Source organism: Pelophylax lessonae (genome assembly GCF_965119305.1).
Source record: "Pelophylax lessonae genome assembly, chromosome: 13".
Classification (NCBI taxonomy): domain Eukaryota; kingdom Metazoa; phylum Chordata; class Amphibia; order Anura; family Ranidae; genus Pelophylax; species Pelophylax lessonae.
The window spans coordinates 158,156,963-158,171,196 of record NC_138780.1 but is presented as its reverse complement, the minus strand read 5'-3'; the positions used below and the strand labels follow the sequence as shown (position 1 = coordinate 158,171,196).

Below are 14,234 nucleotides of genomic sequence, written 5' to 3'. Positions count from 1 at the left end.
GCACCACCACCCAGAGTGGGAGGCTTCCTGTGACGTGTACCCACGTTTACGCTGGACCAGTGAGTACCATGCTACCCCTCTGTCTCTTACATTGTCTTTCGGGGTGTGTATGTGGGCCCTCTGTTTTATGGGGATGGCAGTTCGGTATGGGTTCTGTAATGTCCCCCTCATATCTGTAGGTGCGGTCCCTGTGTGTCCCTTCCCGCTCCCTGTGGGGGGGGGGGGGTGCGGGGGGTCGCCTATGTCCCCGAGGTGCTTGTGCACCTAATTTGGGTACAGTACATGGTGTGTGGGAGCCGCAATTGGCGCAAAACCGCGCGGCCGCCATTTTAGATGTGGGCAGGCTGTCTGGCTTCATTGTGAGGGCAGCAGCCATTTTCTGCAAAACTGTTGGCGCCGATCGGGCGCCATCTTTAGTGTGGGCACAATGTCCTTATGAGGACAGCGGCCATTTTCTCAGAGCTTTCCCCATAGACTTGCATTGGCAACCATTTTTTTGCAATAGCGGAGGAGCACTATCAGTTTGTGGCGTTGCCTTTCTGCCTCGCTTTCGGCTCCAAGGGTTTTTACCAAAGTTTTGGCTCCTGTTCTGGCCTTGTTGCGCGTACAGGGGATTGCCATCCTAGGTTACCTGGACGATCTCCTATTAAGGTCGAGCTCCAGTGCCTCTCTGTTGCGCGATCTGTCGATCACAGTTAAGACTCTTCAGGAGTTCGGGTGGACCATCAATTTTCAGAAGTCGACATTGTCCCCTTCTGTTCGCCTCCCCTACCTGGGGATAATTCTGGACTTCGCTCAGGCGAAGGTCTTTCTTCCGGAGGACAAGCTCCGGATCCTGCAGGACGTGGTCAGGTCCCTCAGGGACAACGATTTCTACTTGCTTCGGACTTGCATGCAGTGCCTGGGCTTGATGGTGTCGGCTTTCGTGGCGATCCCATTTGCACAGTTTCACACGAGATCTCTTCAAGCGGAGATTCTGGTCCAGTGGGACTGGCATCCTCAGTCTTTGGAAAGGAGGATTGTTTTGAGCCCCCACGTCAGATCGGATCTCCTGTGGTGGCTCCAGTCTCTGGCTCTGAAGGAAGTCAAGTCCATTCGTCTGTTGCTATGGACTGTGGTCACCACGGACGCCAGCCTGTCAGGCTGGGGTTGAGTTCTGGGCAAGTTGTCTGCCAGGTCACTTGGTCGGAGGGGGGAATCCTCCCTGCCGATAAATGTCTTGGAACTGCGGGCAATCAGGCTCTGTTTGCTCCGTTGGTCGGATTGTCTTTGGGGCGGCCCAGTGCGTGTGCAAATGGACAATGCAGCTGCGGTGGCTTACATAAATCACCAAGGGAGCACCAGGAGTGCCCGGGCGGCCAAGGAAGTGGCCGAGATTCTGTCCTGGGCCGATACGCACGTCTCGGCGATTTTGGCAGTTCACATTCCAGGTGTGGAGAACTGGCAGGCGGACTATCTGAGTCGCCAGACCCTGGACGAAGGGGAATGGTCCCTCCACCCAGAGGCGTCTCAACAACAACAAGGTGGGAAGGTTCGTGGCAAGAACGCGCGACCCGCTGGCGGACGCGTTGGTAGTGCTTTGGACTCGGTATCGGCTGATTTATGCCTTTCCCCCGATTCAGTTGTCTCAGATTCCTTCGCAGGTTGGTCTCGGAACCGAGGTTGGTGATTCTGGTGGCCCCAGACTGGCCGTGCCGGTCTTGGTACGCAGACATCATGCACCTGGTCGTAGAGCCTCCCTGGCGGTTCTCGCTACGAGACGATCTTCTGTCTTAAGGGCCGATTTTCCATCCTGCTTTGCAGTCGCTGGCATTGACGGCGTGGCTGTTGAAAGCCAGGTCATGAGAGACAGAGGTCTCTCGTCGGCGGTCATTCCTACCTTGCTTAAGGCCAGGAAGGCTTCCTCAGGTAAGATTTATTATCGTACCTGGAAGGCTTATTTCGCCTGGTGCAAGTCGCAGGGGTTCCATCCCTGCTCCTTTTCGGTGGCGAGAGTGTTGATTTTCCTGCAAACTGGTGTGGAGCAGCGTCTTGCGCTGACCACTTAAGGGCCAGTTGTCTGCGCTAGCCATTCTCTTTCAGCGCCCCTTCCTTGTTCTTCCAAATTCCTTGATCCGCACCTTCATTCCAGGGGTGCATCATCTGGCTCCCCCTAGGAGGACACCCTTGCCCCCTTGGGACCTGAATTTGGTTCTGTCCGTTTTGCAACGTCCTCCCTTTGAAAACATCCGGGAGATTCCTCTGCCTGCGCTGTCACGGAAAGTTGCCTTTCTGGTGGCAATCACATCTGCTCGCAGAGTGTCGGAGTTGGCGGACCTGTCTTGCCGCTCCCCCTATCTGGTTGTTCATAGGGATAAAGTGGTCTTGCGACCTCATCAGTCCTTTCTTCCGAAGGTGGTTTCAGAGTTCCATCTCAACGAGGACACTGTCTTACCTTCGCTGTGTGCAAAGCCTACGCATCCTAAGGAGTTTGCCTTGCATTCCTTGGATGTGGTCCGGGCGATCAGGGTCTACCTGTCCTCTACTAAATCCTTCAGAAAGTCGGATTGTCTTTTTGTCCTTCCTGAGGGGCCTTGGAAGGGTACGGCTGCGTCTGCAGCAACCATTTCTAAATGGATCATGCAGACGATTGTGCAAGCCTTTTCAATTAGGGATCAGGTTTCACCTTTCCCTGTCACGGCGCACTCTACTAGAGCGATTAGTGCGTCTTGGGCCTTCCGCCTGATGTCGGTGACACAGGTGTGCAAAGCGGCGACCTGGTCGTCCGTGCATACCTTTACGAAATTTTACAAACTTGATGTCTTGTCATCAGCGGATGCCTCTTTTAGCCTCCAAGTTTTGAGTGCGGCAGTGCCTTAGTGGAGACGGGATAGTTTTTAGCCTGTCTCCTCCTGTTGGGGTTTTTTTTCCCCTTTTTTGTTTACTTTCCTGGGCTTTCGCTCCTGTTGAGCTTTTTTGTTGCCCAGTGTTTACCTTTCTGGTTCAGAAACGGTTCTTTTCTCTGACCTGGGTGCTGCATTGCCTTTTTGACGGTTGCGTTTTCCCACCCCTCACATCTACATTGCTTTAGGATGTCCCAGACGTGCAGATTGTATGAGTGGGCGGCGACTGTCGGAGGACGTAAGAGAAAATAGAATTTTTGTTAGAACTTACCGTAAAATTCTTTTCTCTGAGTCCTCTGACAGTCGCCACCCCCCCCCCCCTCTTTTGGGGTTCATGGATCTCTATACTGCTTGCTACCAAACAGAATTGGAAATGCAGCTAGCTGGGGGTATTGGACAAGAGGGACAGCCCCCTGTAGGTGTGTCTACACAAAGTTTTTTGTTAATGTTCTAACAAAATCTTCTGCCTAGCTTACTCCTATGGAGAAGGCCAATACCCAGACGTGCAGATTGTATGAGTGGGCGGTGACTGTCAGAGGACTCAGAGAAAATTATTTTACGGTAAGTTCTTACAAAAATTCGATTTTTTGGGGGGGAAAAAAAGCCTGAAGGAGGAAATCCTGTATCCACCTGGATTACTGTTCCTGGTAAGTAGACCATGGATTGAAGTCCCTTGTTAAATTGCATATGCTGTCTAATGCCGGTAAATAGGCTCAATGGTAATGCAGATAACAGGATTTAAACAGTGGTTTGGATGTAATGGAGTGCCTAGGATATGTGGAGACCAATTATCCTATTATCTTAGTAGCGGTAAGGAAGGCAAACAGGTCTTGTATGGAAGGTAAACTACACTGATGTCAATTAGACAACTCCCTTGCAACAATGTGTCTAGCGGAGATATGGCAAGTCAGCAAAAATTGCGTGGGTGGTAGAAATGTTGCTATTCCCATGGAGGGGAAATACATTATTGCTGATATTGGTATTCACAGAGCTGTTTACCGGCATTGGACAGCATATGCAATTTAACAAGGGACTTCAATCCATGGTCTACTTACCAGGAACAGTAATCCAGGTGGATACAGGATTTCCTCCTTCAGGCTTTTTTTCCCAAAAATTACATTTTTATTTTTGGAATTGACATGCTTTTGCATGTAACACAATGACTTCCTACCATAGTCCGAGCTTCCAAGGGGACTCTTTTTGCCAGGGGATACTTTATTATTACTGAATCATACAGCATTTGCTGTGGATATACTGCATCACCCCTGTCACTGGAATTTATACACACCGGCCGGCTGTAGTTTTTATTTGTACACACGTTGTCTTGTCTCGTTTCTCTGTTATATGTTGTCACTGTTTTTTTATGGTCATCTTGTTTATGCCTGCATATTCATGTAATGTCATGAATTTCTTTACCACATATTACATTTTTGGAACCACTTATTGTCTCTCTGCCTAATTCAGGATCTAGCCAAAAAACCTTCTTTTTTCCCCACCCTTAGTGGGGAAACCTTTTTTTGCTTACCCTTTAGTGGGTGGGTAGCTGGCTGGCTTGCAACCTGTGGTGAGTGGGTGACGTGGCACCCTTTGGTGGCTGGCTGGCACCCTTTGGTGGCTGGCACCCTGTGTGGTGGGTGGCTGTCATGTACAGGCCCAGGACCGGTGGGTGGCTGACAGGTACAGTCAGGCAGGGCCGGTGGGTGGCTGGTGGGCTAGTGGGTGTGTGGGACTGGGTGGCTGCCTGGCACCAGGCAGCTGTGGGTGGCCGTGGCTGTGTTACACAACGTGCACTGTAGGCCTGCGGAATATAATCGCCAAATCGATGCATCGCGATGCGACCCTTCGATTCTGCATCGATTCGGGGTGACTGCAAAATCGATTAGCTTGACGTCACTTCCGGGGGTGGGCGGCGCTGACGCTTGATGAGAGTGGCGGCGGTGGCCGGGCTTGCGGAGCACGGAGGTCCTCGTGGAAGAGGAGAGGAGAAGAGCGGAGCCTGCAGAGCAAACTGCCCCCCGACCCACGGACTGCCGTCGTCCCCCCCCCCCCCCACCCCCCAATGGACTGGTCGCGGAGGCCCTGCTTTCCACTTGTACCGTGCACTGCACGATATCCGCTACGAGTCCGAGCTCCAAATGCCCGACCGACATCATGAGGCTCATCACCCAGAGCCCTACTCCATACATCTACCGCTACTTCACCCACAACTGGCTGCAGCTCTGCTTCCTGGTAAGTCGGGCACTACAGGGCCCAGCATTACTCCTTACCAGGGCCTTCTATAATACAACTAGGGGCACTAGAGAGCCCAGCATTCCTCCTTACCAGGGCCTGTTATACTACAACTAGGGGGACTACAGACTCTGTTGTGCCCCTAGTTGTAGTACAGTGGGCCCTGGTAAGGAGGAATGCTGGGCTCTGTAGTCCCCCTAGTTGTAGTACAGTAGGTCCTGGTAAGGAGGAATGCTGGGCTCTGTAGTGCCCTTAGTTGTAGTACAGTAGGCCCTGGTAAGGAGCAATGCTGGGCTCTGTAGTCCCCCTAGTTGTAGTACAGTAGGCCCTGGTAAGGAGGAATGCTGGGCTCTGTAGTCCCCCTAGTTGTAGTACAGTAGACCCTGGTAAGGAGGAATGCTGGGCTCTGTAGTCCCCCTAGATGTAGTACAGTAGGCCCTGGTAAGGAGGAATGCTGGGCTCTGTCCTCGGTTATCTGGACGACCTCCTGTTAAGGTCGAGCTCATGTGCAACTTTGACGAGCAATCTGTCAGTCACGGTTCAGACGCTCCAGGAGTTCGGGTGGACCATCAACTTTCAGAAGTCGGCTCTGCTTCTTTCGGTTCGACTCCAGTACCTGGGGATGGTCCTTGACTCCGCTCAGTCACGGGTTTTTCTCCCGGAGGACAAACTCCGGATCCTACGGGTCGAGATCAGGTTCCTCAGGGACAACGATCTCTCCTCTCTGCGGGCTTGTATGCGGTCCCTGGGCTGATGGTTTCGGCTTTCAAAGCTGTCCCATTTTCTCAATTTCACACGAGAACTCTGCAAGCGGAGAGCCTTGCCAGGTGGGACAGAACGCCTCAGTCGTTGGACAGGAGGATTTCTCTGACCCACCTCACAAGATGAGATCTTTTGTGGTGGCTCCTGTCACCAACTCTGACACAGGGCAAGTCCTTCCGCCCTCTGCTGTGGGACGGTGTTTATCACGAATGCCAGTCTATCAGGCTGGGGTGGAGTTCTTGGCACGCTTTGTGTCCAGGGGACGTTGTTGGTGGAGGAGGCTTCCTTACCGATAAACGTCTTGGCGCTCCGAACAATCAAACTCTGCCTGTTCTGTTGGTCAACTCGGCTTCAGGGTTGCCCGGTTCGGGTACAGATGGACAACCCCACGGCGGTGGCTTACATCAATCACCAGGGGGGCACCAGGAGTGCCCTGGCAGCCAAAATTCTATCTTGGGCCGAGACACACGTTCAGGCGATTTCGACCGTTCACATTCCTGGTGAGGAGAACTGGCAGGCGGATTATCTGAGTCGCCAGACCCTGGACCGGGGGGAATGGTCCCTGCATCCGGAGGTGTTTCGCCTCCTGTGTTCCCAGTGGGGGTCTCCGAACGTGGACCTGTTCGCGTCCCGCCTCAACAACAAGGTGGGAAAGTTCGTGGCCAGAACCTGCGATCCTCTGGCGGAAGCGTTAGTGGTGTCTTGGCACCGGTATCGGCTGATTTTATGCCTTCCCTCCGATTCAACTGTTATCCATGTTCCTCCGCAGGTTGGCGTCAGAACGGATGCAGGTAATTTGGGTAACCCCAGACTGGCCGCGTCGGTCTTGGTACGCAGACATCGTGCAGATGGTCGTAGAGCCTTCCTGGCGGCTTCCACTGAGAGATTATCTTCTGTCTCAAGGGCCGATTATCCATCCTGCGGTCTCTAGCTTTGATGGCGTGGCTGTTGAAAGCCAAGTCTTGAGAGACAAGTGTCTCCCAAGTGCTGTCATTCCTACCTTATTGAAGGCTTGGGGTCGCAAGGGTTTCATCCCCACTCCTTTTCGGTGGTGAGGATTTTGGCCTTCCTGCAGGAAGGTGTGGATCAACGTTTGCCACTGACCACGATAAAGGGTCAGTTGTCGGATTAGGCCATTCTGTTCCAGCGTCCCTTGGTGACTAATTATTTGATTCGAACCTTTATGCAAGGGGTGCGGAATCTGGCCCCCCCGAGGAAGGCTCCTTTGTCTCCATGGGACCTGAATTTGGTGTTATCCGTTTTACAACAGCCTCCCTTTGAGACCATCAGAGACATTCCTCTGCCTGTGTTGTCCCAGAAGGTTGCCTTTCTGGTGGTTATCACATCTGCTCGCAGGGTGTCTGAATTAGCGGCTCTGTCTTGCCGTTCGCCTTATCTGGTGGTTCATCGGAATAAAGTGGTTCTGCAACCCAATCAGTCTTTTCTCCCCAAGGTGGTGTCGACTTTCCACCTCAATGAGGATATAGTGTGAGCTTCGCTTTGTGCGAAGCCCAAGCATCCCAAAGAATTTGCGTTGCATTCCTTGGATGTGGTCCGGGTGGTCAGAGTTTACCTGTCTGCCACTGAGTCTTTTAGGAAGTCTGATACTCTGTTGGTCCTTTCTGAGAGACCTCGGAAGGGTTTGGCTGCGTCCGCGGCAACCATTTTTAAGTGGATCAGACAGACGATTGTTCAGGCCTCTTCTATCAGGGATCAGGTTTTGCCTTTCCCTGTAAAGACTCGTTCTACTAGAGCTGTCATTGCCTCTTGGGCTTTTCGCCATCAGGCTTCTGTGGCTCAGGTGTGCAAAGCGGCGACCTGGTCGTCTGTGCACACTTTCACAAAATTCTACAGAATTGATGTGCTGGCATCTTCGGATGCTTCCTTTGTCCACAAGGTTTTGATTGCGGCAGTTGTTTGAAGAGACGTGATTTTTCTGTCTCTTCCTGGGGTGTTTTTTGTTCTTGGTTAGCTCCTGTTTTGAGCTTTGTTGCCCTGTTTCAGTTGTTTTTTCTGGCCTTGTTGATATGTTGCCTTTTCGGTAGGTTGTGACTTCTCACACCTGCACTGCTTTGGGACATCCCACTAGTGAAGGCTGACTGAACGGGTGGCGACTGTCAGAGGACGTAAGAGAAAATAAAATTTTTGTAAGAACTTAACCGTAAAATTATTTTCTTTGAGTCCTCGGACAGTCGCCACCACCACCCCTCTGGTTCTTGGATCTTGGGGTTATTGCCTTCCGGTACTGCATGCTACAAACCGAGGGACAGTGGTAACTGGATCAGGATAATGGCTAAGGGATGGCCCCCTGGAGGTGTGCCTAAGTGAAAAGTTTTTTTAATAACATTTAAAACTGCCTAGCTTGCTCCTGCAGAGGGCACCATTACCCACTAGTGAAGGCTGACTGAACGGGTGGCGACTGTCAGAGGACTCTTCTTACAAAAATTCAAATTTTCTTATCCAAAAAAAAAAATAGGCCTTTTAAGGCTGTTGGGAGGTAGCGATGTCTGGCGTTGCTCCTGTCCTCCAAGGCCACATAGTCGAGTGGGGGCCATCTTGCCCTCACTCGACTTCCTGCCTAGGACCTGAATGATCAGATCGTTTTCCCCACTACTGACGGCCCCGGTAAGTGGGGAAAACTACCAGGAAGCGGCGGGAGGGGGATGGGCACCTCTCCCACCGCTCAAAAAAGTGATCCCATGGCGAATGCACTGCTGGAACCACTTTTATGTGAACGAAGACTGCCGGTCATGTAGGAAAATTCCAGGGTTATGGCAGCTATGTGCTGCCATAATTCCGGTATTTAACGTCAAAGTATCGACGTAAATACACTGTGGGTGGTCCGGAAGTGGTTAATAGATGAATTGTAAAGATGGCTGCAGATAAATAGGTACAATTCATGTAGGAGGATTTGTTTCATCTCTGTATTTTCTTAGGCCATTTACTTCATTGTGTTTATATGAGGGTTTACAACCACTTTAAACTTTGACAAAAAAAAAACTAGAAGCTATTTCTTTTCAGAGCTGAAACAGATTTTGTATTCTCCAGTTTTAGGCAATCAACCCCAATGTGTCCATTGTAAACTTGCTGAAATAAGAGAAACCTGAGGGCTACCGTTGATCCCCTGCTTTGTTACATCTATAGTTGCTTTCATGTTATGCTGGCTGTTGTGCTTCAGCACCTAAAATCACTGACCAGGAACATATATGTGCACTATGAATGTTTTTTTAAACTACTCCTTTATACATACATTGGGTCAGTGATTTATTTGCCAGGAGTCAACATAGTAGCCTGGCAATTAAAATATTATGGTGATCCGCAATGGCAGCCCCTACACTTTTTTTGATCACAGGTTTCCTTTAGTTCGATGGTTCCCCATTTCATTCTTCAAGTACCCCCAACAGGCTATGTTTTTTGAATTTTCTTTAGGTAAACTTGCTGTCATAAATTCAAAACCATTGACAACAATTGTACCTGTGTATGGTGAAACCAATCCTGAAAACGAGACCTGCTGGTATTCAAGGACTGAAGTTGGGAGCCACTACTTTAGGGTATCAACCCTTTCTCATATGAAATTCTGACACAGCTTAAGATATACATAAAATGAGAAATTTACTAAATTCAACTTTTCTTTGTCTAAGTTTGTTTCAAAAGGAGAAACCTTGTGAGGTGATCCCTGTGAAGTGCTTTGAGAACCCTTACCAGTGGAACCAGGTAAAACGTAGTTCCTCAATAATACTGAACTCCAAGGTTGCACTAAAACAGAAAACTCTTTCATCCTTAGCTTTTTTCATTGGCAAATAAAAAATGCCTTTGGATACATATTTTATTCTATTTCATAAATGATGCAATGTGGCTGCATCTTTATTTGCATGTTGCTGGTTTGGATACAACATACTGTAGTACTTCATAGGCTTGTCTGCTTATAAGAACTATGTCCTAGAAGGGTTTAGGGCATCACTATGTAATGGACGGTGTTTGGATGGTAGCAGTAGTAAGCAACTGCACAAGCTGGTGCTGTAATCTTTACAGTGGTGGCATGATTGGGCATCTTGTTTGTGCACCATTCCAAGAAATGACTTCTAGTCTTCTAGTGCATTGGAGCTTAAACTGGTCTGCAATCAGAGGTCTGTGGCTTTCAGACCATTACAATGTTGATATGAAGAGCAGTTACAGAAAGAAAAAATGGGATACAGTAAAATCAGTCTGTATATGCAGTAAAGCATGCCTGATATACTCACTGTGTAACCGAAGGGGTTAATCCTCTGCATTATGTAAAAGGCGGTTTGATCCGGTTCCTCCCCTTCTTCCAGAGTCCCCAATCTGTCTGCTGATAGTACAGAGACTAGGGGGTCAAGCTGCATGGGCTCAGTTTAGTGTGTATGCTAAAACGTTTTTGTTTGTTTTTTGTGGGTTTTTTTTCCTTGCTTGGGAGAGTGCATGTGATCAGCACAGGGCCAATCAGCACTGTCCAGGCAGAGGGTCAGGGGACCTGCAGCCTGATAGGACAGTCGGGGGATAATGAAAACTCCTACAAGCTTTAACTAGACGCTGATGGAAGTCACAAGACTGCTCTAACTGTTGATGAGAAAAGGTATTTAGCGGTTTATATTTACTAAAACTATTGCATTTCCATGTTCTGTGTATAGTGGGAGACCAGATATAGTGAATGCGGGCTCCTGGGTTTTGGTAACACTTTAAGGATTCTTTCATCTGTTCTAATGGTTGTTGAGTCATTACCATTACTTTGGGGTTCAGCTTTAACTTTCACATTTCGTTTCTTCATTATATTCCCTCCTTTTTTTTTTTTTTAAAGAACATCTACAACATGTAGTTTAGAGAAAACCCTAGTGAAGTGCTTAGAAGTAGCAAAAATAAGTCACAACCTTTACGACTGCAGACTTGCTTTAATTGCCTATATCAGAGGAACCTAGACTTGCATTAATTCTTTGAATTTGCAATTTAATTGTGTCAATTCAAACTTGAAATAAATAAAAACAAAAGGCACCCACTTGAAATACCCTAATAATAAAATTCACACTTATGGTGTTAGCGACTTTGTGTACTTTTAAACTCTAGAAGCAAAAATCACTCTTGCTGAAAGAGTTAAGGGTTAAGCACAAGCTGAAGTGATAGTGCACAGATAGGTGTTCAGATGCTTAAGAGGGCAGGGGAGACTTTGGGAGCTCAAAATTAAATAAATATTCCTGCGAGCTAGACCGGTCTAACACTTATTTCTCAATATTGCTGCAAGCACAGCACTTTCTCTGAAGTGTAAACGAGTAAATAAATATAGGAAATGCCGCGCAATATGAAGTGCTTGAAAAACTTATAGAAAAAAGTGCTAGGTCGGCCGCGACAGCCACACTGGACTGGGGCTGGCCAGCAAGTTAAACGTCTTGCGAGGACGCAAAGACCTGGTCACAACCTGAGTCGCAGCGTGCCTCTGGCCCGCAGCACCCCCATTACGATGGTGCAGTGGTCTGTCTGGAGTGGTGCCCACCCGGTTTTCCATATTGTGGTAGAGAAGTAGCCCCCTTTCCCCTGGTGGCCTTTTGGGGTGGACATGGGCCCCTCCCTGGTACAATCGGACCCCCGGGTTCCCCCCAGCCCTTCTAAATGGTCACTGTGTGTCATTATTGTGTGGGCGAGTGTACTCTGCCTGCGTCACCAGGCAGAGCTACCCCCCTCAAGGGTGCTATGTCCTCTATGGAGGGCAACCCCTTGCTTTTTTGCGGGTTCTAATATGTGGTCCTTTTGTGGACCCTTGGCCGGCGTCTCCTTGCGAGATTGTGGTCAGCGGCCTCCCCTGTTATGTTTTCAGTGTGAGTTTAATATATAGCAGTCATGGCAAACCTTGGCACCCCAGATGTTTTGGAACTACATTTCCCATGATGCTCATGCACTCTGCTGTGTAGCTGAGCATCATGGGAAATATAGTTCCAAAACATCTGGGGTGCCAAGGTTCGCCATCACTGGTATATAGCAACCCTACTGGGTCTGCATCCACGCACTTTGCGTGCTGTGATAGTGAGGATGATTCCTCTTCTACTGCAGCTGCACATGCAAAGGTGCTGGTGGATGCACTGATTTCAGTGCGGGCAACTTTGAAATTGGAGGACACAGCTACTGCTGCGTCGGCTGCACAGGTGCAATTTGGTGCCCGCAGAGCCTCCAAAGCGGCAAAGGTATTCCCCTTTCCTGCCTATTTCGACAACATTGTCATCAGTCAGTGGGGTTTCCCCAAACGCACTGTCGGCGTCCCTAAGCGCTTCACTAGAAGGTATCCTTTTGAAGAGTCTCTGGTAAAGAAACTGACAGTACCACCTGTGATGGACTCTCGGATTTCCAGGTTGATGGAGGATGCAGCTGCTGCTGCATCAGATGCGCAGGTCCCCCTTGGTGCCCGCAGATCCTCAAAAGCGGCAAAGGTATTCCCTTTTCCCGCCTACTGTGACAAAATTGTCAGTGGAGTTGTCCTAAATGCAATATGGCGGTCCCGAAGTGTTTTGATAGACTGTATCCCTTGAGGAGAAGTGGGCAGTCCCACCTGTGGTGGACTCTCAGGTCTCCAGGCTGAAAAACTCCCCCCTAATTCCAGTGGAGGAGTCTCCAGTTTTAAAAGATCCTTTTGACAGAAGAGCCAAGACTTTTTTCCACCACATGTTTACTGTGGCCGGCTCGGTCCTTAGGCCAGTGTTCACCATAGCGCTGGTGTCCCTGAATATCACAATTAGGCAAAGCTTTTGCGCCATGATCTGGAAGGGGAACAGTTTCTCCCTGCCTTTGCGGAGCTGGCGGACCAGTTGGTTCAGGGGTTGCAGTTTGTCCGTGATGTCTCTCTGGATGCTGCTTCCTTATGCCCCATACACACGTGCAGATTATCTGCAGACTTTTGTCTGCAGACTTACCAAAACCATATAATATGAGGTCAAACCTAAACACTTTCAATTTGTATGCAATCCGGCAGGCCCTTGCACTACATAGAAAAGGTAAGTCTGCAGACAAAAGTCTGCAGATAATCTGCACGTGTGTATGGGGCATTAGTCTCTAGGCTGTCCATGACAGCAGTGGTCCTTCGGCGCATGATATGGCTGAAATGCTTGTCTGTGCAGACAAGACTTTCCAAAAGGCCTCATCTGATCTTCCCTTTGTACTCTTCTTCCACAGGCTACCAGGGGCAGAGTCTCGTCGCAGTAGTGGGCCTTTTTTTTTTTTCTCTTCTGCTCATAAGCATCCTTTTCATTTCTCAAGATCTCAAGTCCAGGGACTCCTCTGGAGGTTTCATAAGGACCTAGTCTGGCATGCCGAGAGGGGATCCTTGCAGACAAGCCCCCTTCTGCCTGAAGGGGCGCCCTCACCAGTATCTGGGGTGGGGGGGGGCGTCTTTGCTTCTTTACGGATCTGTGGACCTCCCTGATTCAAGACAAGTGGGTCCACGAGCTGATTCGGTCCGGCTACCAGATCAAGTTTTTGGTCTTACCCTCCAGAGAGGTTCTTTCCTTCCAACCTGCGTTTATCTTCAAACTGCCTGCGAGGTATCTTTGGGGCAGTGCAAGACTTGCTACTACAAGGGGTGATTTTTTCCGGTCTCTGAATCTGAATTTTTTTTTTTTTTCCATGGGTTTTATTCAAAAATGTTTACAGGTCCCAGGAAGGAAAGCAGGGTACATCCAATCTTGGACCTCCCAGTTCTGAACCGCTTTGTGCCTGTACAGATTTTCCAAATGGAGTCCATTCGTATGGTAGTGGCATTCCTACATCAAGGGGATTTTCTGGCCTCTATCGATTTCACCTTCATATTCCGATATATGCCGGTCATCCACACTTCCTCTGCTTGCCAAGGGCGAGGAGCATTATCAAAAGGTTTCACATCAGCTCCACGGGTCTTCACACAGTGTTAGCATTGTTGCGCCAGCAGGGGATTGCGGTACTGGAGTATCTGGATGATCTTCTGCGAGCAGAGTCTCAGACTGCTCTGATGGACAACTGCAGGAGTTCGGTTGGAAATTAAATTTCCAGGGATTGGCTCTGGTTCCGTCCACCTAGTGGGACTATCTGGGTCTGCTCTTGACTCTGACTCAGCCAGAGTGTTCCTCCCATGGGAAAAGCTCCAAAATCTGCATGATGCAATTTGACTCCTGTTGTCCAGCAGTCGGTTGTCTTTCAGGACTTGCATGCGGGTGCTGAGTCTGATGTTGTCTACCTTAGAGGCAGGTCCGTTTGCACAGTTTCACACGAGACGTCTGCAAAGAGATTCTTGCGTTGTGGGGCATGAGTTCACAGTCTCTAGACAATCTGATCCTGTTGAGCCGGGATACGAGAGGGTCCCAGATTCCATGGCTTTGCTCTCCGGCGCTT

General features: G+C 49.4%; 1 protein-coding gene across 1 annotated transcript in view; it reads left to right on the top strand.

The window, feature by feature from the left end:
• The window catches only part of TDRD9 (tudor domain containing 9), a 789,496-nt gene that overhangs the window by 724,528 nt on the left and 50,734 nt on the right, over positions 1-14,234 (top strand). Inside the window, exon 33 of the mRNA XM_082275596.1 lies at positions 9,515-9,587. Within this exon, the coding sequence (XP_082131722.1) occupies positions 9,515-9,587 (73 nt within the window). The remainder of the gene's footprint in view (positions 1-9,514; positions 9,588-14,234) is intronic.